Below are 26,962 nucleotides of genomic sequence, written 5' to 3'. Positions count from 1 at the left end.
TTCTATTCCCTTAGCACAAAAGCAGGCCTTCTCCTACCTCTGGTCCCAGTGGGAAGGGAGGAGTTGTCATTCAAAACATCTGTAGGGCACCAGATGGGTGGAAAGGCATTGGCACCAGCATGTTTTGAAATGGGGGTACTGAACAGAAACAAATGGTATTGTTTTAACTGCTCAGGTTCTGTAAAATATGTGCAGGCCCAGTCCAAAAGGATATTACTGCATTTTTCCATGTATAAGACAACCCTGTTTATATGAATCCAAAACAGAGAAATGAAGAAGGCCCCGGATGCACTTTTACTCGGAGTGCTCTGTTGGTGCCCTTAACCTTGCGCAGTTTGCGGCGCCTTGCACCCGTGGGTGCACGCACGAGAAAGAGTGGCACATGCAGCAGGGGAGGAGGGAAGGAGAAGGAGGTAACACTTGTATGGTGGCGGAAGCAGCCACGGGAAGATCAAGGAAATACTGTATTTTTCTAGTATTTAGCAAAAACATTGTCTTTATACATGGAAAAATAAGGTATTTAAATTACAAGGTAATAACATTGCTAACAAATTTAAAAGGAATGAAAAACAATACTTATTTTTAAGTGCCTTAAAGCCGTGAGTCTCCAATCTTTTCAGAGCAGGATCCTACCATTTTCCTAAATAGGCATTTTAGGAACCTTCTCAATTTTAAAAAATAATTTTTATTAAATATTTTATTGGGTTACAAAAGTACATGCATTGTCTCTAATTTCAGGTTGTAGAGTCTTTTCTGCAAATCTGTTGCGCTCAATATTTGCCTGGTCTGAGTGCTGCTGTAGTGACACAGGTCAGATCCAAGTGGAAGATTTAAAGCACATGCAATACACATTTAAAACACAGAATATTGGGAATAATAGCTTGTTCAGGCTGCTGAGGAACAATCTGAATGTGAAACTACAGTTGCCAGGATTTTGGGGGAGGTAAAAGGTGAAGGTAAAGGGACCCCTGACCATTAGGTCCAATCGTGGCCGACTCTGTGATTGGAGTGCTCATCTCGCTTTATTGGCCAAGGGAGCCGGAGTACAGCTTCCGGGTCATGTGGCCAGCATGACTAAGCTTCTGGTCAACCAGAGCAGTGCATGGAAACACCGTTTACCTTCCTGCCGGAACTGCTAGGTTGGCAGGAGCAGGGACCGAGCAACAGGAGCTCACCCTGTTGCAGGGATTCGAACCGCCGACCTTCTGATCAGCAAGTCCTAGGCTCCGTGGTTTAATCCACAGCGCCACCATGCGCATTGGATGTGTTTTACATGTCTGGTGTGCATTTGTCCATATGCAGCACAGGATCTTTCAGCAACTGCTGCCTTTCCCAAGCCTGGTGCCCTCTAGCGGACTACAAGTCCCACCAGAGTCCAGATATCTGGAGGGCACCTGGTTGAGGAAGGATCCTTTATATTTGCGCTGCTTTGAATCCGAATCATTCACCTCCGGTCAGGCTGCAACGTAGAGGTGACCCACCAGCGAAAGATCCACGCCGTCCTCTGCAGCTCCTACGCAAAAGGAAGCCCCACGCTGCTTAGTGGGATTTACTCCCAGGTAAAGGCACGAACATTCCCAGGCTGCGCCTGCGTCTTCCCTCCAGCGGGAGCAGATCTCCCCAGGAGTGGGCGTGGCTCCGCGCCTTACCTGTCCTTTCAGGCTTCCGCCTCCCGCGTCGTTGATTGGCCGGCTCCGCGGCGTGGGCGTGGCCTCGGCCTTTATATCAGCCTATGGCCGCCCTCACTTCCAGCTCATTCTCAGCAATGGCGCAGTTGTGTTCACCTGTCGCGATGCGCATCTCCTCTTGCCTTGGGCTGCTGCTGCTTTTCCTCCCGGCGCTGTTTGCGGGAAGCATCGGGATGCCCGGAGGCCTGACGCCTCGCTCCGTCTCGGATCCCGACGTGCAGAAGGCCGCTGCCTTCGCCGTGTCCGCCTACAACCAGGCCAGCAACAACATGTTCTATTGCCGGCAGCTGAGCATCGTCAAGGCGGAGAGCCAGGTAAGGACGCGGGGGGCTTGCAAGAAATTCTTGGGCCCCTTTTCCCCTCTCCATCCCTAAAACTATTTTTTTAAAAAAACCACTTAACCTCTCTTCACACCAGCCTTCCCCAGCCTGGTGCCCTCCTGCTGTCCTGGCCTGTCATTAGCCTCCAGCCCACAGCCCAAAGCATCCGAAAGGACGCAGGATGACAGAGAGAAGTAGCCTAGTCGTTGAAGGAAGGAAGGCCTCGGGGGTGGAGAGGGGAATGGAAGGACTGTAACTCAGCCGTAGAGCATCTGTCTTGTGTGTAGAAGGTCCCAGATCATAGCTGTCAACCTTCCCCTTTTCTTGCGGGAAACTCCCTTATTCCAGCACCGTTTCCCGCTGCTATCCCGGATTGTTAGATATCCCGTAGACTGTCCCCGAGACAGGTGAGGCTGCTGATCCCTTATTTCCGAGGCTGCTGATCCCATATTTTCAAATCTGAAAGTTGACAGCTATGCCCCAGATTGAAAAGCAGAGTGCAAGTTGTCATTTATCTGCCTTGAATGCAGAAGATCCCAGGTTCAGTCCCTGGCATCCCTAGGTAGGGCTGGGAGAGACACCGCCCCCCCCCCCCCGCCTGAAATGCTGGAGAGTCATTGCTGCCAGTCAGTGTAGACAATAAGGGGCAAGATGGATGAACGGTCTGTCGGTTTAAAGGCAACTTCTTAAGTTCCTGGAAGCTGGGGGCGGAGGGAAGAGAATTGAGATGGGTTGACACAGTAGGATAGAGAGTGTGTGTGTGATGTTTTTTTTGTAAGGGGGAGGAGTCCCAAGAAAAGGACAGGATTGGAAATCATGGCTCCTTATGAACTGTCACGGGCTGCTAAAATGCCCCCAGGCCAAGTGGCAAGCTGAATAAATGCATGATGTTCTGGCAACTGCTGTAGACTAATGATGTGTACATACAAACGCTCATTTTAAATTCAGTTTTCTTAAATGCTTCAGTGTGAACCTAAGTCAAGCAAAAGGTTAAACACTCAGGCCCCCCCCCCCCCCGCTAGAAAGGCTAAAATATCTAGGTAGGTAGACTGGGCTTTCTTTCCCCCACCATCCCTGGGGGGAAATGGCACTGGGATGTAGAAGTCTAGGGTCCTGAGACAAAAAGGAACAAGGTAGTCCTCATTGAGGGTGAGGATTGTGGAGGTGCAGTGTGTGTTTGCAGAGCAGGAAGTGAGAGGTACTGAAAAAGATTCAGAGGTAACATTACTTATTTATGGCAACTCCTGTCCTGCCTTTCAGGATACCCCCCCAGGTGGCTTGCAAATACATTCCTAGAAAATACAAACTCATATTAGCATATTAAAAAGCCATCGATAGAAAAGGAAGTGATGGCCACCCATTTTGATGGCTTTGAAAGAGGATTGGACCAATTCACAGATGCAGAAGGCTGTCAATGGCTATTTGTCATGATGGCTATTCTCTACCTCTGCAGTCAAAGGCAGTACAGTGGTACCTCTGGTTAAGTACTTAATTCGTTCTAATGGGGCCTCCCGCTGCTGCCGCGCCGCCACCACACGATTTCTATTCTCATCCTGAAGCAAATTTCTTAACCCAAGGTACTATTTCTGGGCTAAAGGTAAAGGTAAAGGGACCCCTGACCATTAGGTCCAGTCGTGACTGACTTTGGGGTTGTGGCGCTCATCTTCTTTTATTGGCTGAGGGAGCTGGCGTACAGCTTCCGGGTCATGTGGCCAGCATGACTAAGCCGCTTCTGGCGAACCAGAGCAGCGCACAGAAACGCCTCCGTTTACCTTCCCACCAGAGTGGTACCTATTTATCTACTTGCACTTTGATGTGCTTTCGAATTGCTACGTTGGCAGGAGCAGGGACCGAGCAACAGGAGCTCACCCCGTCACGGGGATTCGAACTGCCAACCTTCTGATCCTCAAGTCCTAGGCTCTGTGGTTTAACCCACAGTGCCACCTGTGTCCCATTTCTGGGTTAGTGGAGTCTATAACCTGAAGCGTATGTAACCCGAGGTACCACTGTAATACTTCTGGACACTGTTTGCTGGAAACTTCACGAAGGGAGAATGCTCTTGTACTTGGGTCCTTGCTTGCATCTGGGGCATCTGGCTGACCACTGTGAGGATGCTGGATTGCGTGGGCTATCAGCCTGATCCAGCAGGACTCTTCATGTAGAACTGAGCACATGGTTCATTTAATGACACTAACCTTTAATTGCATCTGTTTACATCAATCTAGGTCCTGCCTCCGTATCTCTCTCTCAATATATATATATATATATATATATATATATATATATATATTGCATTACTCTGCTAAATGTCAAATGCCTCATTTGTTTTCCAGGTGGTGGAGGGTGTGAAATACTACTTGACTGTCAAGTTGGTGAATACCCTGTGTGAGAAGAAGGGAGGGTCAAACCTGAGTGCTGAGGACCTCCAGCGCTGCAGCCTGCCCTTGGAAGGAGAACAGCAGGTGAGATTAGGAACCAGATGTGTTGACCGGGGACCTCACAGCTTCAGTGATAAGAAAGGCTGGGTGTTCCCTGTACAACACAGTTTAAAACTGCCGTAGTTGGAGCAGCTTTGATGATGTGACTTTCCAGCCCTTCATACAGCCTTAGGAATTTGTGAATATCCTCAGTTTTGTTGAGTAATCCCAAGATACAATAATGATTCCTGAACAGCCTGGTGCTCATCTGGTAATCTGGACTACAGCTTCCACCAGCCACAGTCAGCTGTGGGATGCTAGAGCTGATGAGAGCATAATTGTTATAATTATTAATTGCCCACCTTTCATCCTTAGTTCCCAGGGTGGGTTACAACAGTTAAAAGACAATATTCTACCTAACTGGGTAAGCCTGCCTGAACAAAGCTGTTTTTAGCAGGCACCCAAAGGGATATGGTGATGGCCTCTGCTGATGCCATTGGGCAGGGATTTCCAAAGTGTTACACTACCACACTAAAATATTGATTTATTAGGAATGCAAAATGAGTATTCTGTGTCACCTGTAACAGTGCCAGTTCCACAGATCAAAGTAGTTGACTGGGCATATATGGGGTCCTAAACTGTTCAGGGCTTTATATACTCCTAGTAACACCTTGAACCTGGTCCGGTAGCAAATCGGCAAGCAGTGTGGGTCTCTGAGCATAGGTGTTAATAAGCTGACAGGGTCAACTCCTGTTAGAAATTGTGCTGCAGCATTCTGCACTAACTGCAGCTTCTGGTTCAAGCGTAAGGGAAGCCCCACATTGCGGCCAGTCTGTGCCTAGCATTCCCCACTGCCAGCAAGTGCATGGGAATCTGCCTTAAGCAGAATCAGACCTTTGGTTCGGGTGCCCCACTGCTGTCGATGCTGAGTGGCAACAGCTCTCCAGGCTTTTCAGATGGGAGGGGGTATTTCCTAGTTCTGCCTGGGAATGCTGAATAATCTAACCAGGGAACATTCTGCATGCAGTGCAGATGTCCTGGCACTCAGCTGCAGCCTTCCTTGTGCAGAATGTAACCTTAGGCCTATTTCACCTGCCTGGTTGGTGTCGGATTAGAGCATTATATAAGTAGTGTTTATCATGTCCTAAGAACGTTGTGAGGAACTCCTTCCTGTGTTTAATGACTAATCATTGTAAATAAGCAAGAGGCAGCTTCTCTTGTTGAAACTGGCTGGCAGCCAGCCAGCCGTTTAATCTTCTTGTCATTTCCACAGTTACTATATTTGTTCACTCCCTGCCTTTTCCCCTGATGGAGCTCAAGGCAGCTTACAGATAAAAATAAGAACCGCTAAGACTATAGAAAAAGCAATCATTAGAAAAAGTAAACATTGGTGGAATGAAAACTATGACCATATATAAAATCTATTAAAGCCAGACAATTACAACAAGAAGAGTCTGGCACCAACCCTTTCATTAAAAGCGGTCCGTTTCTCAAAGCCTGTTGGAACCAGAAAGTTTTTGCTTGCCAGAGGAACTAAGGCAAGGAGGGAGCCAGTCGAACTTCTCTAGGGAAGGAGCTCCAAAATTTGGGAGTCGTCACTGAGAAGGCCCTCTCTCACATCCCCACCAAGTGGGTCTGTAAGGGTAGTGGGACCAAGAGAAAGGCCTCCCTAAAAGACCTCAAAACCTGAGCAGGTTTGTATGAGAGAGTGCTGTTTTTCAGAAAAGCTTGGACTTGAGCTGTTGAAAGCCACAAACTCTTGAAATGTGTAGTCTCTTGGCCAGTGAGTATTTCCTACCACACCTCCTTGTTGACCTGCCATTCTTGCACAGAAGTAAATCAGAGCAGCCTTTGTGGATGAAAACCAATTGTGGCTCTCCAGGTGTTGATGGACTTCCCACCTCAGTAGTCTCTGGCTGGTGTCAGGTGGAGTCCAGCAACATCTGGAGAACCACAGATGGAAACCCAAGCAAAAATGGGATTTCCATGGAGCTTCCTCATTCACTATTTTGCTAGGGTTTGGCATGGGTTTTATTTATTTAAAGAAAGCAATAGTAGTTTTGCTCATCAGTAACCAGCTGACCACCTGTGGACACTTACAGATAGGACATGAATGTGCTGGTTGTTCTTTTGTTCACACTCTGGGTAGACTGCTTCTGTATAAGGAGGGTTTGTTTTGCTGTTAGCTGAATAGCCGTTAGTTGACATGTCTCCCCCACACAATTCCTTTAGGAAAGCTATCCAGGCCAGTGGCTATTGCCACATCTTGTATATCTTGTGATGCTTGACATCATTAATCTCAATGGGCTCATAGGACATTCATCTCAATGGGCTCATAGGGCATTAGTCATATGAGCCCATTGAGATTAATGGTGTCAAGTTAGTCATGTCTGTCTTCTTCAATGGGTTTACTCAGAGTATAATTAAAACGGGATACAACCTGAAGATTATTTTAACTGTCCAAACATTATGTCTGGATAAAGTGTTATACCTTTATATTTCACCTCCCAAGGGTGACCTGAAACTTGTGACAGCTAATGATGGCTAGACTAGTAATAGCAAACAATTGGAAATCTGACATTTCACTTGGCATATTGCAATGGCACAAGGAAGTGTGAAGATGTAGCTTTGTTAACAAACCTTTCCTGTTGCCAATGAGACATTGAAGGATGTGTGTGAAATATGTTTATTTTTTTTTTAAATGGAGCTTGCTTGTTACTAGAATTTTAAATTCCAATACAAATTCATTCTTACAGTCTGACATTTTGCATTTAAATCATAAAAGTGGCCAATTATGCCTAATGGGCAACAAAGCCAATGCTTTAAAAAAATTTAAAGAAATCAGAGTTTGCTGTTTTGGTTGTGATCAATAATTTTATAGTTTATAGATGAAATCGTTTTTGTGTTGTAATTTAGCGATAAAAAGCATTGTATTTTACCTTTCAGTTTATAAAAAAAGTTCAGTGGCTACATAATAGAATATTATGTTTTGTAATATACAGTGGTACCTCGGGTTAAGTACTTAATTCGTTCTGGAGGTCCGTTCTTAACCTGAAACCGTTCTTAACCTGAAGCACCACTTTAGCTAATGGGGCCTCCTGCTGCCAGAGCATGATTTCTGTTCTCATTCTGAAGTTCTTAACCTGAAGCACTATTTCTGGCTTAGTGGAGTCTGTAACCTGAAGCGTATGTAACCTGAAGCGTATGTAACCCAAGGTACCACTGTAATCTATTTGTCATTTATATTTTTATAGTAATGAGCTAAACACATAATGGCTGGCAAATATAGCTCAGACAAGGGGGAGATGAGGATATTACAAGGCCAGCAGCTCAAATGCCTGTAAAGAAAAAATGGGTCTTGGTACATGTTTTTGGGTGATGCCCCCAAATATGGACTGGTAAATAGTTCACCAGCTGGGCTGACTGAAGATGTTCTGGGGGCTGTATTAGCAAATTGCAACCCTACATCACTTTCTGCTAATAAAGCCCAGGGCCCAAGTCAAGTCACCAGCAAGTTCTCCTTCACAACAACACTGCTGTGTTGTCCTTGAATAAGCTTCTGTTCATTTGTGAAGGAGAGCTGTCTCCAGATCTGTGTCCCCTAATGGTTCCCAAAGCCTCTTGCCCCCATACCATCAGAATTCCACTTCCGCCCCCAAATAATAATAATTTATTATTTATACCCCGCCCATCTGGCTGAGTTTCCCCAGCCACTCTGGGCGGCTTCCAATCAAGTGTTAAAAACAATACAGCATTAAATGGCAGTGCTTTATTTTTCCATGGAAAATTTGACATTTCGTAGGCTCAAGAGGGACAATTAATGGATGCAATTAATTACAGGTGCAAGATTAGGGAACCAGCTTTGCTTATTCGATACAAGGAAATGAAACATTGCTAAATTAGATCATGCTCCAGGGCGTCAGAAACCGTTCTGATGCAAATTGGCACAATTAGGAATCATTTTCAGTTTGGAGTTTCCCAGTGAAGCCTCATTGCTGTGCCTGAGAATCACCTCTGTACACAGCTGGAATGTTTGGGGAAATGTTCTTGGTTGGTCTGAAAATCTGCAATGGGGTAATGAGATGGACTCTCCAGGCCTGCTGCACTACGGGAGACAACAAGGACAGTTTGGTGTCTTTCCCCCCCACAACTGTGCCTCTGATGAGTGGCAGCTTCAAATATGTTCTGAGGTTGACTCCAGTTAACCCCAGATGGAAGCAGGGTCCCCAGCTATAGTTGTATTGGTGCAAAATGCGTCATTTTGTTTCAGCCTGTTGGCGCTGTGTTGAATCTGAGCCCAGGCTCCCTCTGCCTTAACCCCGTGTATTTATTGACGAAGCAACAGAGATGCGAATCTCGTGAGTGTGTATGAAGTTCATTCGACTCACCACTGAGCAGGCCCAGCTGACTACGGCATAATTGGGGTTTGAGGCATCCAGGGGTGAGACTCCCAAAGAATCCCAAGCCGTCATCCAGTTCCCTTTTGTGTGCTGGCTGCCCGCCTTGCACCAACCCCTTTCCTGTCTCCTCCTCACGTTCTCTGACCTGGAAAAAACATGGGAGTGGAATGTGGCATGTCTCAAGATGCACTGAACGCACTGGCAGGTCTATCCTGAAACAGGTTCTGCTTGTCTTGGAAATGTTGCCTGTGCAGTTTCTGAGATTTCAGAAGAAATCCCTGTGACCTCTCCAGGGAAGCTTCTTCCTGAGAGCAGGGAGGAAGCAGCCTTGCACATTGCATTCCTATTTAGTGAAGACACGTCATTGCACAAAAACCCTCCAGTGCTTCTGCCTTCCTTGACCAACTTTTTTTTTTAGCTGTTCTCTTTATTCATGAGGCTCTTGCTAGAACAAGGTTGTCTAGAATCCACGTTCCCATGACGAGCTATTTCCACACCGGGGCTGGTTCCCAATTCTATGCCACTCTCCTGCTCCTGGCCCAAAGCGAGTTCGCAATAATGCCTTCCTTGCTCTCTTTGAAGCCTATGCTGTTGAATGTTGATGCTTCCGTATTTCAGATAGACTGCTCCTGTTCCAGGCCTCTCTCCTTTTCCCCCACCAGAAATGTTCAACAATTGTGACTGGGCTGCCTCTGTGGGAGAGTTTCTCCTGCAAGTTCTTAATGTATTGGAAGCCTGTGCTGTAGTAACTCAGAGTGCAGGGCTTTTAGGGTGGCTGCCCTGCCCCTGTTCTGTGGAATAGCATCCTTGCCAAGATATAACAGGGCACCCACGATCTGCACTTTCCGGAAACAGCTGGAGATATTTTTGTTCTGCCAGGCTTTCCCAGCTGAATAAAGGATCTTTGCCGCATGTGTTCATTTGTTGGGGTTTTAATTTTGCATTAAATGTGTTAGCTATTTTGCGTTTTTAACTCTTTTTTATAATGCAAATTGCCTAGAAGGTGATTAATGAATCAATTATAATAACCCCCACACACACACTTAGCTCTAATTGTCTGGATATTTTTTTTCCTCTCTCCTTTTCCCTCCTTCCAGAAACAAATCTGTGAGTTCCACGTCTGGTCCCGTCCATGGCTCAGTGACACACGACTGACACACATGAGCTGCAGAGCAGCCAGTTCCTGAACGTCACGCCTGGGGGTGACTCGGATGGACATCGGCTTCCCTGCTGCCTGAATGAACTCAGGCCAAAGCATCATTCCTGGGGGGCCAGTGCAAGCTTGAAACTATCTACCCCACTCCTATCTCAAGAATGGAAAATCACTATTTTAATTCTGAAATCACATTTCCCACATTTCTAAAATTGCACTGGGGCTTTTCTACCATGCCTCCAAATATACTCCTCCTCTCTTTGTTTTGATGGTCTTGTAGACCTCTTTTTTTCTTTGTAACTTGGTGATTCATCCCAATAAAGATATCACTTTGTCAGTCTTCAGGTGTTATTGCTTTTTTCCTTTTAACGAGCTCATTCTCACTTTCCTGCACAGAATTCCACCACCTAAAGGACATCATCCATTGTATTGAAATAATTCCACCTTGTTTCTGTTATCTACCTTGGTGGGAATGGAATTAAATTCTTGGAAGTGGGTCACCCAGACAGTGTTCTGAGTTTGCAACACATGCCAAGGTTGAACATTGCCGGTGTCTGAGCTCTCCCCCTCCCCAGTCCTGTTTGTTTTAGTTCTTTTGCTTCCCACTTTTTGATCCAAGGAACTGATGGTGCCAAACATAATTCTTCCCCATCCCACAACAACCCTGTGAAGTACGGTAGGTAAGGCTCAGAGGCAATGACTGGCCTATGAGCACCAAGTAAGCATCATGGTTGAGTGGGGATTTGAACCCTGGTCTTTCCCAGGTCCTCATCAGATGCCGGAACCCATCCTTTCTCAAACTTGGGTCCCCCGATGTTGGAATTAAATCTCCCAACATCCCTGACCACTGGCCATGTTTGGCATTGTAGTCTTAACAGTCAGGAGTCCCAAAGTTGAGAAATGTTGCCTAACCACTGCTGAACATGAGTCAACAGTGTGATGCTGCAGCAAAACAAAACAAAAAACAGTAATGGAATTCAAGGCTGCGTCAACAGAAGCAGAGTGTCTAGTTCAAGGGGAGTCCTAGTACAGTGGCACTTTGGTTCTCAAACGCCTTGGTACTCAAAACAACTTGGAACCCAAACACCGCAAACCCGGAAGTAAGTGTTCTGGTTTGTCAACTTTTTTCGGAAGCCGAACATGCTCTCCTTTGAGTGTTACATTTCCGATCTGAGTGCCACACTTCCGTTTTGAGTGTTATGCTGAGGTCTGTCTGTTTTTGTGGCTCTTTTTGTTTTGTTTTTGTGACTGTGTAGAACCCAGTTCAGCTACTGATCGATTGTGTGACAATCAGCAAACTTTTTCAGCAGGGGGCTGGTCCACTGTCCCTCAGACCATGTGGGGGGCCGGACTATACTTTGAAAAAAAAAATGAGCTAATTACTATGCTCCACAAATAACCCAGAGATGCATTTTAAATAAAAGGACACATTCTACTCATGTAAAAAAAGAACCACTGATTCCCGGACTGTCTGGAGGCCAGATTTAGAAGGTGATTGGGCCACATACGGCCCCCGGGCCTTAGTTTGCCTACCCATGTTACATTGTTTATTGCTTTCATTATATAAACCAATGGTCTCATTAAATAGTAAAATTCATGTTAAATTGCTGTTTTGGGGTTGTTTTTAAAAGCCTGGAACGGATTAATCCATTATGCATTACTTTCTATGGGAAAGCACGCCTTGGTTTTGGAATGGACTTCCAGAACGGATTAAGTTTGAGAACCAAGGTACCACTGTACGCCACCTGCTGTTCAGCTCCCTGCCTTTTCCCCTACCTATCCCAATAAGCACTAGTCACTACTGGCAGAGAGGGTGGACAAGACACACACACACAGTTTACAAAGCCATTCAACTTCATGGCAATGCTTGTGCGAGTTAATTTTATTACCCCTATTTCGGAACGAAAAGAGACAGAGATGGAGAGCGACCAGAGCGTCTAGGATGAGGAGGGGGCACAGTGGATTCAGACACCCCCCTTTTAGTGGGAGAGTTTCTAGGCTTGCATCTACGTGATTATTTTGCAGCTGTGGAGGAAGAGGACCAGACCAAGGTGGGGGCTTCCCCTTCTCCTGCCCCCACCGCAGTTGACTGGCGGCAGCATCCAGGGGTTAGGCAGGGTCTTCACCACAACTCTCGAACATGCAGCGGTTTGCATTTGTGGTGAACCACAGATACCGAGCCTTCTCTTGCATCCATATATATTCTGAAGTTGCAGTTCAGATTCTGTGAACAAGTGTGGCAGGGGGGAGGAGAGGGGGGGAGATGAAAGAAACAAGTTATAAATGTGGGGGTTTGTCCATGCCATCAAATATGACGATGAAAAACTGTGGCCACAGCAATTCTCCTTAATAGCAAATGGAAAGTTTCCCAGTGATTCTGTGGAGGCCTTGAGTAAGAGCAGGGTTGGATCCTGCCTTCAACTTTCTGCCTCATGAGCAGATCTGCTCTCATTAAGAAAGAACCTTATTTCAATGGAAGAACATGGCTGAATCAAGACAGATTTGAAAAACACTGTGCAAATCCTTTTTAAAAAAAAAAAAATGTTTTAAAAATATATGGTGTCTGCCATTAGCTCACTAGCACCATCTAGTGTCACATTTGTATAATGCACCTAAAACACACTTAAAACATTATATTTGCACCTATATAGCTGAGCCTCACCTCTATATTCTGGCTTTTGAGGAGTATATGTTCAGCACCCACATTATTTCTGTGATGCTAAGTTGTTTTAAACTTTTTTAAAAATATATATATATTATTTTTATTGCATATTTATACTCTGCCTTTTCCTCTGACAGGACTCAAGGCAGCTTACAGATAATATTATATATTTAAACAGAATGTAGCCAAAGCCATTATGCATCCAGCAGCCTTGCTTCTCATGCAGAAGATGAAAAAAATGAGGGGGGGGGGAGAAGAGGGGAAAGGAAGGGGAAAAAAAAGACATATGAATGGGAGGGGACACCCACAGAACATAACAAAAACTCTATATTACCATGAATAAAATTTAAAAATATCATTTCCATTGTCATTCCAGAAATGTAAAAACAAAGCCCGCCTTTCAATAATTTTTCTTCATTATTATGTATTGCTGCATCGTTCAGATAGCTTTAAACAATGCAGATAAAATTCAAAAAAGCTAAAAACATATAAAAGGGCCATTGAAAAGTTATTGAACTCTAACGGAATTCAACAGAACGAAAAGAAAAACTGAATTGGTTAAAATAAAAATAATAAAGACAGCACAGTACTATGGAAAGCCCTCTCTCAGTGGTGAAAACATTTCCCCTCCAAAGCCTAGAAACCACGGGGCACTACCTGGAGCAATAATTTGGGTCTCGTGACCATCTCTTGGGGTGCCACCAGACAGCTGCCCTACACCCCAACAAACATTTACACATTCAGTGTCAATTTGTAGTGGACTGTCTGCTTCTCCTCCTGCTACATAACTGCTGCTTGACACTCCTGTCTTACTGATTTTGCTCTGGCCTCCTTTGATTCTCCCCAGTCCACTGTTTCCAACCCTGCAGTCTGGCCTCGCCTCCCTTATCTCAACAGCAGAAGTGAGTCGTGAGTTAAGACACCACACTGCCAAGCCACCTTGCTCTCCCCCATCCTGCCTTGGTGGAACTGGATGTACAGTAGCTGGCAAGGTTTTCCACCTTTCTCTCTCCTCCGCCTGCAGCAAGGGGTCCCCACCCCCCCACTGCCATTCCCTTCAGGGGCGTACAAAATGGGGGGCGGTCTGTCCTGGGTGACACTCTGGGTTTGTTTTTTTTTTACAAGATGGCCACAGCCCCCAGCTGTAGAGTGGCTGAGGGCGGCCGTAGATTCAACATGCTGCCATCTGCCTTATTGCAGGGTAAACCATACGTGGAACGAGTCTGCCTCTGCAGCTTGATGGAGGTAGAAACTGTCTCTCATGTCTTGTTATGCGGCCGTTTCTACGGGGATATACGCTCAGTATTTATCACTCCTGTTATACAAAAATCTCCAAATGGGTCTGAACTTCAATGTCTAAAACTCCTGGTAGAGGATATGTATACAGAGATCACGCTAAGGGTGGCCAAATTCTGTGTGAGTGCCATAAAACTTAGGGGATAAGCTGTACAGTGGTATTTCGGGTTACATATGCTTCAGGTTACACAGTCTGCTAACCCAGAAATAATGCTTCAGGATAAGAACAGAAATCAGGCTCCGGTGGCGCGGCGGCAGCAGGTGGCCCCATTAGCTAAAGTGGTGCTTCAGGTTAAAAACAGTTTCAAGTTAAGAACGGACCTCCGGAACGAATTAAGTACTTAACCCGAGGTACCACTGTACTACCAAAATGATTAAAGTTTTAAATGATAATTTTAGGTTATATTTTAGTGATCAAGATTTAATATATTTTTTTAACTGCCGCTATATCTGAATTGTCTCTGTTATACCCAATTGCAATTCAACGTATTCCTGTTGCGTTTTATGATTTTCCCGATATTGTAAGTGAGCCGGAACTGGTCTGTGACCATAATAATAAGATTCTAATCTGCAGGGGCTTGGCCTAGATGTCCTTTGGGGTGTCCCTTCCAACCTTACAATGCTATGATGCTGTGACTAAATGGACGCTGTTAGCTCACCTCCTGTTCGTCTGGAGGTGGCAGGTTGCAACCTTTCAGCTCCGGCAATGGCTCCTTCTTTGAAGAGTGCATAAAATGCACCAAATGTTCAAACATTTCACGACGCTCCCTCAGGTCCTCCTTTCTGCAGTCAGTCTTCGCCAGTAACATCTTCATGTGCACCATTGTTCCGATGGCATCCTGGAAGCAGAGAATAAGAGCTGCTTCAAGCTCCCAGCTTCTGTGCTGCCAACCAGCTCCTGGCCTGGCATTGTGCGTGTGTGTCCCCAGAGGCAATTTTTCAGGGAATAAGGGTTTTGCATCAAGTCAGTCTTAATTTCAGCCCTGAAATCTGATTTCAGGGACAAGGCTCAAGCTTTCAAATGTCTACACTGTTCAGTTAAAGCACATTTAAGCCTGGTGACCCCGCCATCATAGTTCCCACCAACACAGACACCAAAGGGGGTGGGACAGAGGGGCAAGTGCCCACCCCAAAGAGCCCACCCCCTTTACTCCCTGCCCCATGGCTGGACTGTTATCACCACATATTGCTATTTTTCTTTGAGAGATATTGATGTATGGGATGCAACTCACCCACCTGGAAATATACTTTATCCCTCTGTGCCCGCCTAACTACCGCATTTGTTTCCTTGGTGCCACAACTAGCTGCAGTTGGCAATAGACTTAACAAGCTACAGTTCCCAGGATTCTCTGTGGGGGGGGGGGACCCTTGTCTACAGCAACAGGGCTTGCCCACCCATGAGGCAAGGTGAGGGGATTGCCTCAGCCAGCAGGTTTCTCAGGACCAGCAGAGCCCAATGTTTCTCTTTCTCCCCCCCCCCACTTTCCCCCTCATGTAGATCTTCCCCCACCCCTTTTTCCCTGGTGGTAAAGGAGGCACCATTTTGTCCACCTGAGGTGCCAGCGCTGTGCAGCCATAAATCCAAACCATGGAAATTGAGGGCAGTGGTTTTCAGTGGGGTGCCTTGAATGACGGTCAGGGGTGCCGCGGGCAACACTGGCCTCTGTCCCTCTTTCTTTCCCTCCCTCCCTCTGATGCCCTATTGCATCTCTGCCTCCCAAAGGCTTGCACAGCTGTTTGTTGCAGCAGCCCTGGCTATAAGCTCCTCAGGCAAATGGCACCTCTGGTGCTGGCCAGGGGGTGCTGGTTGCCAGGAGCTAAGGTGGCATCAGAGTAAGCAATATGGATATGGACATATAAGTGGGAGGCTGGGCAGGCAGGCTTGTTGTGTGCAATACCTGCCTGGGAGCTGAAGGAGAACCTTTCCACCATGCAGGCCCACTGCTGCAACTGCTGTCTCCCAAGGTGAGCAAAGTGCTGGCCTCACATTCACCTTTGGCCAGTCTCTGTCAGGCTGCTAAGGTGGGGGACATCCTCTTCCCAGGCCCCTGTGGGGAGGCGTGAGCAGGCACCTCTCTTTGGGGTGGCAGGGAGGAGGAAGTGGCGGCTCAGAGACCGGGGCAGTGGGGGCTGCCCAGAGGACTCCCAAGGAGAGGGGAAAGGAGTGGAGGCTGAGGGAACACTCCACACGGGAGGGTGTTCAAAAAGGGGTGAGGGGCTGCAGGCTCCGCAGGCAAGGGGTGACAGAACTGGGCTCCTGAGCCCCACAGGGGAGCCGCAGAAAGAATGTAGCTTTTCGAGAGAGCCCTGGACTCAAAATGTTTGAAAACGTCTGCTATAGGCTCTTAACTGATGGAAGTAATTGGTATTTGGACAAGCATAAGAAGGAGAGAAGAAAAGAAAGAACAGTTGTCAGGGCAGGAGAAGGGAGCCAGCTAGGGGGAAGTCCTTGCCTGCAAAAGCCCCACAAGACATGGGAAAGCGCACACTAAGACTGCCTTCTTCTTCTTTACCATCACAAGGACTAGGAACCTTATTCTTCCAAATCTTCACCCACCCACTTCCATGTCATCTTGTGGACAACTTACAAAGGGGGGGGGGTATGCTCCAGAAAACCACAAGGGGAAGGGAGCAGTGCTGAGTGGCTCTTATCCCTGCCCTCAAACACCGCTATGGAGGTCTGATGGCTTTTGGGTGTCTGCCTAGGGGCAAAAGAGAGAGGGTGCTCCAAATGGGGGACATTCCACCACCCGGGAGCCCTTGGGGTGCCTGTTTCCTTTACCTTGAATGTTGGAGGTTTGGCCTCCACGCTCCTGTAAATATCATCATAATATGGAAGCTTGTTAAAATAGTCCACAGCCAGGGACCCAAAATCCAGCGGTTCTCCTTCTTCAAAGCTTTCCATTGCCTCCCGTTCTTCATATGAAGTCGGCTCCATCTGCTCCTCAGACGCTTCTGGGGCAAGTGGCTCTCCTAACTCTTCCCAGGAGGGCTGCTCGTCTTCTTCTTCTTGCCCCCATGCCGGCTGCCCCAGGAGCAGAGCTACCACGAGGAGCAGTGGCAAACACAGCCAGGATCCGGTCATTGTGTCAAGGAAAGGCTGGGAACTCAGAGGCTGCCTGGCTAGAGGCGAGAGCCCTGCAGATATAGGGATGGAGGAAGCTCCACCCCCTGGTGTCTCTGCCCACCCCAATGGGAAGGACCCCACCTCCTCCAAGACACGTCCACAAGGCAACCAGATCAGAGAGAAGAAAAGTGAGCCGAGTCCGAGAACCCAGCACAGACTTGTGACTTCACGCTCAGGCTCTGGGAGGTCCCTTGCGCTCCTCTGATTCAGATACCTCTCATGACAAGCTATCGTTTACTAATCAAAACAGGCACTAAGAGATTTATTTCTTCCGCCCTCTTTTCTCCCCAATGAGCCCTCCAGGATGCTGAAGTTCAGTTCTCTGGGGTGCCGTGAGGTGAGGGGGCATCTCAAACTGGTACAAATGCCCAGAAGCTGGATTTTTCACTTCCACCTGGGAGTGGAAGAATGTGTCAATACTGGTTCCCTCTCTTCTTTTCAATTTTAAATTCAGCTTCAGTTTGTCATTTTAGATTTTTTTTTTTAAGTCCTTATGAGAATTCTTCAGTGTTTTTCCATAAATAAGCATATTTTTTGGTGTATGCAGTTCTGGCCAAGGAATGGGAAAAAATATGATTCAGTTTGCATTTAAAAAGGAATCACTCAAATTCACATTTTATGAGAAGCAAAACACAACCATTCTTTGAAATTTGTGTTTATCTGAATTTTGCAGTGCTACCCTCCAACTAACGATGTTTCCCAAAATTAAGGGAATTTCTTGCAAAAATGGGTACACTAGTCAGAACTGCAACAAACATGTGCTGCTTAAGAGACATTTGCGCTATGACTCTGAAGAATTGTCATGAGTTGCTGCAAAAATGTGGGGAACTGAATTTAAGACTAGGAAAATGAGGCACTGAGTGAACTGACAAATGAAAGGTGCAATTGATAGTCACCCGTATACACAGTTTTGCAAACAGCTTCTAATATTTATTGTATTTCTTCATCATATAAATTTTTCTACATGTTTTTGACGTATGAAAGGCATTTAAAAAAAAACAGGTTAAGAACAGTTTCAGGTTAAGAACGGACCTCCGGAAAGAATTAAGTACGTAACCAGAGGTACCACTGTATTCTGATTCACCAAAGAAATCTTTTACAGTTACGTTTTTAATTCTGGATGAACGCAAAGAGAAATGAAGCTGAACAAACTTTCTTCAGGCCCCCAAATGAGGTGAAATGAGGCAAAGGGAGATTAAGAGGTTTAAAATGTAGAACAAACAGACAAGCAAACCCCAAAAGCCCTTCTTGTCAGATATATTGATAAGGACATCTGATAAAGATTCTTGATGCATTGGCAGTGATCTTTTCAGGGACTCAAATCAAAGCAAAAGTTGTGAGGATTATTAGTTTATTGGGACATTAAAACAAACCCAAAGCTGGCCCATCTCTTGTGGTCACCTGAGGCTTCACCTGGACTGTTGGTTAATCATATTTGAATAGCGCCCTGGACCAAGTTCTTGCCAACGAAAACCCTGCTGAATCGCCCCTTTCAGAACGGGAGCTCCCTGTTCATTGTGCGAAAAGCATACAAAAATATCATCGTTATCATCGATGCCATTTCCATTCAGCTCGGTTGCATTTTGATGTCCTTCCTTGGTCATCTTTTAAAAATAATAACGCTTCATCTCCCCTGTGCTTTATATTCTGTTATCTCCATTGCTGACTTTGGCAGGGACAGGTGGTGCTCTGGGCCAGGAAGAGGGCCCAGTGAGGGTGACTGGTTGGACTGGGGAGGGTAGAGGGAGCTCCTGCTTCTACACACACTGTCAAAGCTGAGGCAAAGCAAGCCTGTGGACAAATGAGGTCTGTGTCTTCTCTGAAAGCTTGGAGAGCTGTTGCCAGTAAGTTTAGATTAAACCAGGGAGTAGGACCTGTGTCCTTCGAGATGCTCCCAGTAGCCCCTGCGGCCAGCATGGCCAATAGTCCGGGATGATAGGAGCTGGAATCCTGCACCATCTGAAAAGCATTTGGTTGGCTATCTCCTGGATGTCAACAATGCTAAGTTTGATTGTCCCATGGCCTGACTCTCCATATAATGCATCTATGAATGTTCCTTGGATTTGCAACAGCCCCGTTTTATTATTGAAAGCTTTCCCCAGTACAGTGGTACCTCGGATTATATACGCTTCAGGTTACATACGCTTCAGGTTACATACGCTTCAGGTTACAGACGTCGCTAACCCAGAAATAGTACCTCGGGTTAAGAACTTTGCTTCAGGATGAGAACAGAAATCGTGCTCTGGCGGCTCAGCGGCAGCAGGAAGCCCCATTAGCTAAAGTGGTGCTTCAGGTTAAGAACAGTTTCAGGTTAAGAACGGATCTCCGAAATGAATTAAGTACTTAACCACTGTAATCATAGATGTGTGGAGAGAGATACCTCTGTCAGTAGAGCATGAGCTTAATCTCAGGGTTGCGGGTTCAAGACCCTCATAGGGCAAAAAGATTCCTGTTTTGCGGGGGGCTGGACTAGATGACTCTTCTGGTCCCTTCTGACTCTACAGTTCTATGATTCTATAGTGCAGAAAGTTGGGAATGAGAATCTTTGTGTCACCTGATTTTTCCTCAGATTATACATGTTTAAAATGGATCCAGGGGAGATCCTGGAAATCACAGAGCAGTTCGCTTTCTCCTGGAAAAGCGGTGGGAAGTATTGTTAAAGATAAAATGACCAAGCATACGGAAGAACAAGCTCCCAGTACATTTCCGAGCACAATTCAAAGTGTTGGTGCTGACTGTTAAAGCCCTAAATGGCCTCGGTCCTGTATACCTGAAGGAGCGTCTCCAGCCCCAGTGTTCAGCCCGGACACTGAGGTCCAGCGCTGAGGGCCTTCTGGCAGCTCCCTCACTGTGAGAAGCGAGGTTACGGGGTCTTCTTGGTAGTGGCACCTGCCCTTGGAACACCCTCCCATCAGATGTCAAGGCAATAAGCAAATCTCTTACTTTTAAAAGACATCTGAAGGAAGCCCTGTTTAGGGAAGTTTTTAATGTTTAATGCTGTATTGTGTTTTTAATATTCGGTTGGGAGCCGCCCAGAGTGGCTGGGGAAACCCTGCCAGATGGGTGGGGTATAAATAATATGTTGTTGTTGTTGTTGTTGTTGTTAATGAAGAAGCACCAGCATGGTCCAGTCTCATGAACCTATTAGATGCCTTTGAGCATGTCAAGAAGAAAATAGATGGAGGCAGCTGGAGGCAGGATTGCTGGAAAACCTGGGAGGGGAGATGGCTCTTGTGCTTGAGTCCTGGTTGCAGGTTTCCCACAGGCATCTGGTTGGCCACTGTGAGAACAAGATGCTGGACTAGATGGGCCATTGGCCCGATCCTGCAGGCTCTTATTGTGCTCTTAGGTTTCTTGCTGTTGCTTAAAACAATACTGTATTAACAAAGGGAAAATCCCAAAGAAATGGCATGGGAAATTCTGCAGAAGTGGCACCTCACTCCAGTCCACCTGCCCCACATTAGTGGTGCTCACTTGGGGGCAGATGTGCAATGTTGGGTTCCACATCTCCACATGTGGTGGACCTGTGACAAGGTGGCTACATTCTGCAAGGAAGTCTTCCAAGTAATCAGAGAGAGAACTGCAGAAAACACAGTCAAAGGCTCAGAGTTGGCCTTGCTTAATCTTGACCTAGAGAACAATATAAAGCTTCATTTTAAGCATCTTACCGACCCGTAATAGCCAGATTTTCAAAATTCTTAGCGGGTAAAACATTGACCACACAGCCTGGCGATTAGTGCCAATAGGAAAATTAAGCACTAAGCTAAATTAAGCAGGGGGAATTAAACAAAAAGAGGTGTTCTTGTTTGATTGGAGCAGTTTTACTATGCACAGTGCAAAAGAGGAGAAGGTTAGAACCTTTGGCACTTTACAAAATTGTACAGTATGGTGCTATAGATTGCATGTGGCAGCTGGAACTGCCACACAGCCGGGAGTGCGATAAAGCGAGGGCTATAAGCGCCGATGCAATTCACCCTCACCACTTTTGTTGCTAAACATTTCTGCGAGGAATAGCTTGTGATGGTGTTTTGGTACAAATTCCATAGAATTTGGTATGGATTCCCTGGAATTCAAAGGGTTATGAAAGAAAACACAGTATATGGAATAAAATAAGTACAGTGGTACCTCGGGTTAAGTACTTAATTCATTCCGGAGGTCCGTTCTTAACCTGAAACTGTTCTTAACCTGAAGCACCACTTTAGCTAATGGGGCCTCCCGCTGCTGCTGCTGCGCCGCCGAGGCACGATTTCTGTTCTCATCCTGAAGCAAAGTTCTTAACCCGAGGTACTATTACTGGGTTAGTGGAGTCTGTAACCTGAAGCGTCTGTAACCTGAAACGTATGTAACCCGAGGTACCACTGTAGTAAAAATGCAATTAGAAATCAATAATGGATTCATGATTATTTGATATGTTTTGCATAAATATGAACCTTACATTCCACTATGGAATATATTTTGTGACACTCCTCTTCCTCCTCCTTCTTCTATTGTATTCTTATTCCTCTTACTCTTACAACTGTTTAATTATTATTTCTAGCTTGATGTTTTGTTTTTGCTTATTGTATTTGCAGATCTTATTAAAGGAATCCAATAATAATAATAATAATAATAATAATAATAATATTACTATTTAATGCAGGCATGCCATGGACCACTAGCATGAAGTTCATGGACCACAATTTGGGAAACCTCTGTCTGAGCACCTTAGTAAACAATAGCTTTTCATGAGAAGTAATTGAACTGCAGGAGCAAAAGGGATCTCCAAAAGGCTGAGCCTGGAGCCACAAGTCTGTGCTGGCTTGTCAGATTCAGCTCACTTTTCTCCTCTGTGATGTGGACATGTCTTGGAGGAGGCGGGGTCCTTCCAGTTGGGGTGGGCGGAGCCACCAGGGGGCGGAGCCTCCTCCATCCCTATATCTGCAGAGCTTTCGCCTCCAACCGGACAGCCTCTGAGTTCCCAGCCTTTCCTTGCCACAATGACCAGATCCTGGCTGTGTTTATCGTTGCTCCTCGTGGGAGCCCTGCTCCTGGGGCAGCCGGCGTGGGGGCAAGAAGAAGAAGAAGAGCAGCCCTCCTGGGGAGAGTCCAATGAGCCTGTCCCAGAGGAGCAGATGGTGCCACCTTCGGCCGAAGAAGAAGAGGGGGATTGGGAAGAGGAGGAAAGCCCGGAAGATTCAGACTACTGGAGGCCACGCAGCTTGGAGGACCATGAGAAGATGATGGCTCAAGCGCATAGGAGGTTTATGGAGGAGGAGGCAGCATACAGCGCACGGCCAGTGCATGACTTCATGAAGCATATGGCGGTGGCTCACTATAACAAATATGATTGGCAAAGCAGATATGGCAATTACTACAAGCACTATGAGAGCAGCCATATGGATGTCGAGGTGAGCAAAGCAGAGGTTGTGAAAGGTTCCCCAAGTGTGTGGGTGGGTGTGGGTGTGGGTGTGGGTGTGGACTATGGGACCATAGAATCCTAGAATTGTAGAATTGGCAGGCACCTCAAGGATCATCTAGCTGAATCCCCTTCGATGCAGGAATCACTGCTGAATGCCTTTCAGATAGTCATTCAACCTCTGTGCGAAAACCTCCAGCGAAGGAGAGCCCGCCATTTTCTGAGGGACTGTTCGTTCCACTGTTGAACAGCTCTTGCCCTCAGAAAGTCCTTCCTAATGTTTAGTCGGAATCTCCATTCTTGGCACTTGAATCCATTGGTACGGTTCCTACCCTTCGGGTGTAAGACACCTGGGGACCTTCATTACTGTTGTTTATTAGATTTAAAAACCACCCTTCCTCATAAGCTCTCAGGGCAGTTCACAGAATACAATACAGGATTAAAAACAAGCCAATAGTGAAAACAAAGCAGTAAAATAATAACCACCACCTTTCTTGCAGATATATTTAAAAGGCTGTTGGATATTAATCAGCCAAAGGCTTGGTTGAAAAGGAACGTTTTTTGCCTGGTGCCTAAAATATATATAATGAAGGCGCCTGGCAAACCTCCCTGGGGAGAGCACTCCACAAATGGGGAGCCACAACAGAGAAGGCCCTTCCACTCTCCTGAGGCTGAGAAAAGGCACATAAAGTGGGGAAGTAGAAAATATTGTTCTGTTGAGAATCCCCTTGTATAGGGTGGAGAGTCCTCTAGCATTCAGGTGGTGCGGCTTATGGGTGCAACTTAGCCCCCTGCCCTCCCTCTGCACCAGGACTTCCCAACCCGATGGTCCCTCATTTTCCCAGTCTGAAATTCAGTAATCCAGCTTAGAACCATAGAACTGTAGTGTTGGAAGGAACCACAAAGGTCATCCAGTCCAACTCCCTGCAATGTAGAAATCCTTCACCCAACATAGGACTCGAACCCACATCCCAGACATTAAGATTATCATGCTCTACCAGTTGAGCTATCCCAGCAATCCACAGATTTATTTCTTTTTAAAAATCCTCATGAAAATCCCTTACCACCTGAGTGCAGATTTCTCCTAATAAGCAAAATTTTTTGCATGCAGTTTTGTCTCACATTTTTTGCAGGCACCTTTTCCCAAACACAATGCATTTCTGCATGTTACTTACGGTACATTCTTAGGCACACTTTCACCCCAGTACATGCATTTTTGTAAACATTGGTTGGTTGGAAAACTGCATTGTAGCTTGTTAGGAAAGCTTGGAACTCTGTGAAGTCAGCACCCTTAAGAAACTACATTTCTGACTATTATTTTTCTTGCGGTAGCGGGGAGAACCATGAATGTTTAAAGAGGTTTAAGAGTGCTTTCAATATATGGAGTAGAGGCTACATAAAACAATTAACTAATAAACAATACACAAACCCCTTTCCCTATTTTCTACATTTCTCCAAATCCCAATTACCTTTCAAAAATAATGTTGATGATGATTTCTGTAAATGGCAAGGGTTAGGTTCCTTAATCTGCAACAGTATGAAGTTTGGTTCTGTAGTCAGAGAACACCGGGGTGTGTGTGTGTGTGTGTGTGTGTGTGTGTTTGGAATCCAAGAGCAAGAATCTCCCCACCACCCCCTTTAAAAAGTCACTTCCTGGTTCTGCTGGCAAAAACCCATACATTTTGTTGAATTTTCAAAATTTCAGACACAAAGCAACCCTAGACTGGAGGGACTCAGAGAGCCAGCATGGTGTAGTGGTTAGAGCGCTGGAATAGGACCTGGGGGACAAGGGTTTGAATTCCCACTCACCTGTGAAGCCCATAGGGTGACCTTGGGCCAGTCACTCTCTCCTAGCCTAGTCTACCTCACAGGGTTTTTGTGAGGATAGAACGGAGGGTTTGTGTGTGCAGAAGCATGTTCTCCACCTTGAGCTTCTTGAAGAAAAGGTGAGAGACAAATGCAAGAACGACAACAGCCTGACTTGGCCTGACATACCAAGCGGTCAAAGGGTTGGGAGCAATTCCCTGGTGGCAAGCAAAAGGCACTCTGCACATGCTTCGATACCCTTTTTTTGCATTTTACGCACTTAGCGTAAAATTCCAAGCTAAGCCCTGCCTTAATGCAAACCTACACCTCTGGAGACGACTTGGCCAAGCAGAGCCGTGCGTCACCTTCAGCTCGAAAGTCTTTTTCGTTCTCTGCTTCCAGAAGGCGCAAGGGCTAATACTCACCTTTGAGATGACTTTGGCGAAAACCAACTGCACAAAGGATGACATGATCAACCAGGAGGATTCTGTCCCGCGATACTCCGATCTGTACTTGGAGAGCCAGGGTTGTGTGCTACTACCTGAATCCGAACAGGAGGTAAGATAACAGAATCGGTGTTGTTTTTCAGTCCGGACTGCCAGATGATGTCAGATGTCTTAACATGTCCTGGGAGCAACAGGGAGGATGGCCCTTTAGGGGGAATGGGGCACTGCCCTACCAACCTCAGCCTGTCCCCCCCCCCCCGCCCACAGTCCTATTTTCTTACAAGGGGTGGGCCTGCCTATTGGCTTCCCCCACCCTCAGTCTCTGGGTTGCCCTTGTGGAGCTCAGCAGGGCGGGAAAGGATAATAGTTAAGCAGCGTTAATCTTTGGAACTCGCCCCTGCAGGAGGCAGTGATTGCCACCAACCATGGTGGCTTTAAAGGAGGATTAGACAAATTCATGGGGGGGAAGGCTATTGATGGCTCCTAGCCACGGTGACTGTGCTGTCCCTGCACGCTCAGAGGAAATAATGCTGGAAGAAACCGCAGGAGGGGGGAGATGCTCTTGTGCTCAGGCCATGTTTGCTGGTTCCCCACAGGTACCTGGTTGTCCCCTGTGAGAACCGGTTGCTGGACTAGATGAGCCATTGGCCTGATCCAGCAACCTCTCCTTATGTTAGATCCAGCTCAGCCTTCCTTTGCTTGTATTCCCTGGACAACCAAGCAGTTGCCGTCTGTCTCTGACTGTTTCCCCAACATAAAGAGCTGGCCTCTTCAGGATGCTGAATGCTGCAGCCTGAGTCCATGGCTGTGTCTAACCCGAGGCAAACCACTGGAACCAAAGAGCCCCTTCCTTCTTTCCTAATAAGCAGTGGCGTAGCGTGGGTTGTCAGCACCCGGGGCAAGGCAAGTAATTTGCGCCCCCTAACCTGTGGATTTGCGCCCCCTAACCCTAACCCCCAGATGTTGCGCCCGGTGCGGCCGGCCCCCCCTGCACCCCCACGCTACGCCACTGCTAATAAGTGTGTTGCCAGATTGTCTTCAATATATGGGATTTCTCGTCTTTTGTTTTCTTAATTTGCATGTGTCTCTTGTTCTCTCCCCCCATCTTACCTCCGTTTTTAGAAATACGACTGCACGTTTAAAATATTTATAGATGAGGTATATGGAGGGGTAACAGTGATTGATGAGTATTGCAAACATGTTCCTGGAAGAACGGAAGGAATCTCTGAAGAGGCGGAGGTGGAGGAGGAGGAAGAAATGTTTGAACCCCCCCTTGAAGAGTATTGAAGATTTGGCCTTCTCTCTGAATGCTGATGCCCACTTTTGCTGGCAGCGGTGGGAGAGAAGCCCCCGCTTGTTTTACCCTCCTGCACCTGCAATGTAATCACTTAGATACAAGCCAGAAAACTCTCCCACTAAAAGGAGGCGTTGGAATCCACCACAGCCCCCTCCGCACCCCAGAATCGCTCTCTTCCCACTGTTCCAAAGTAGGATAATAAAATTGACTTGCACAAGCATTACTGTGTGTTTTCATAGAAACAAAAGAGTCAGAAGGTTCCCCCAAGGGTCATCAAGCCCAACTCCTGCGATGCAGAAATCACAGCTAAACAAAAAATTAAGAAAAAAATGTATTAAATTTGAGAGAAAATGTATTAAATTTGAGAGAAAATGTATTAAATCTGAGGGAAAATATATTAAATTTGATGTAATTTGTTACTGATTTGTTAAAAATTTGGAATAATAATAATAATAATAATAATAATAATAATAATAATAATTTATTATTTATATCCCACCCATCTGGCTGGGCCTCCCCAGCCACTCTGGGCGGCTTCCATAAAAACAAAAAATACAATAAAATATCACACGTTAAAAACTTCCCTGAACAGGGCTGCCTTAAGATGTCTTCTGAATGTCAGGTAGTTGTTTATCGCTTTGACATCTGCTGGAAGGGCGTTCCACAGGGTGGGCGCCACTACCGAGAAGGCCCTCTGCCTGGTTCCCTGTAGCTTTGCTTCTCGCAATGAGGGAACCGCCAGAAGGCCCTCGCCGCTGGACCTCAGTGTCCGGGCAGAACGATGGGGGAGGAAACGCTCCTTCAGGTATACTGGACCGAGGCTGTTTAGGGCTTTAAAGGTCAGCACCAACACTTTGAATTGTGCTCAGAAACATACTGGGAGCCAATGTAGGTCTTTCAAGACCGGTGTTATATGGTCTCGGCGGCCGCTCCCAGTCACCAGTCTAGCTGCCGC

The 26,962-nt window shown here is 46.4% G+C and overlaps 3 protein-coding genes across 5 annotated transcripts in view; 2 read left to right on the top strand and 1 right to left on the bottom strand.

The window, feature by feature from the left end:
- Nucleotides 1-26,227, top strand: part of LOC309359452 (uncharacterized protein) — a 190,788-nt gene extending 164,561 nt beyond the window's left edge. Inside the window, exons 2-4 of one of the 3 annotated variants that reach the window (XM_081893121.1) lie at nucleotides 22,157-22,450; nucleotides 24,667-24,822; nucleotides 25,833-26,227. In XM_081893121.1, coding sequence (XP_081749247.1) covers nucleotides 22,175-22,450; nucleotides 24,667-24,822; nucleotides 25,833-25,997 — 597 coding nt within the window. In that variant the 5' untranslated portion in view covers nucleotides 22,157-22,174 and the 3' untranslated portion in view covers nucleotides 25,998-26,227. Of the gene's footprint in view, nucleotides 1-21,993; nucleotides 22,451-24,666; nucleotides 24,823-25,832 lie in introns of those variants that run through there. The other 2 variants (XM_081893122.1, XM_081893120.1) reach the window with 2 other exon arrangements.
- On the top strand, nucleotides 1,718-10,318 carry CST6 (cystatin E/M). The gene is made up of 3 exons (XM_081893131.1): nucleotides 1,718-2,002; nucleotides 4,342-4,470; nucleotides 9,923-10,318. The coding sequence occupies exons 1-3, from the start codon at nucleotides 1,733-1,735 to the stop codon at nucleotides 10,010-10,012; spliced, it is 489 nt and encodes a 162-aa protein (XP_081749257.1). The 5' UTR covers nucleotides 1,718-1,732; the 3' UTR covers nucleotides 10,013-10,318.
- LOC309359660 (uncharacterized protein) lies at nucleotides 11,833-17,062 on the bottom strand. Its single transcript, XM_081893540.1, has 3 exons — nucleotides 16,719-17,062; nucleotides 14,596-14,775; nucleotides 11,833-12,202 (listed from the first exon to the last, which is right to left on the bottom strand). Exons 1-3 carry the CDS (start codon nucleotides 17,019-17,021, stop codon nucleotides 12,101-12,103), a joined length of 585 nt encoding a protein of 194 aa, XP_081749666.1. The 5' UTR covers nucleotides 17,022-17,062; the 3' UTR covers nucleotides 11,833-12,100.
- Nucleotides 26,228-26,962: the final 735 nt, after the last annotated feature.

The sequence above is a fragment of the Podarcis melisellensis genome (assembly GCF_964234715.1).
Source record: "Podarcis melisellensis genome assembly, chromosome: 16".
Classification (NCBI taxonomy): Eukaryota; Metazoa; Chordata; class Lepidosauria; order Squamata; family Lacertidae; genus Podarcis; species Podarcis melisellensis.
The sequence above is the reverse complement of the archived record's forward strand: the minus strand, read 5'-3'. Positions and strand labels throughout refer to the sequence as shown.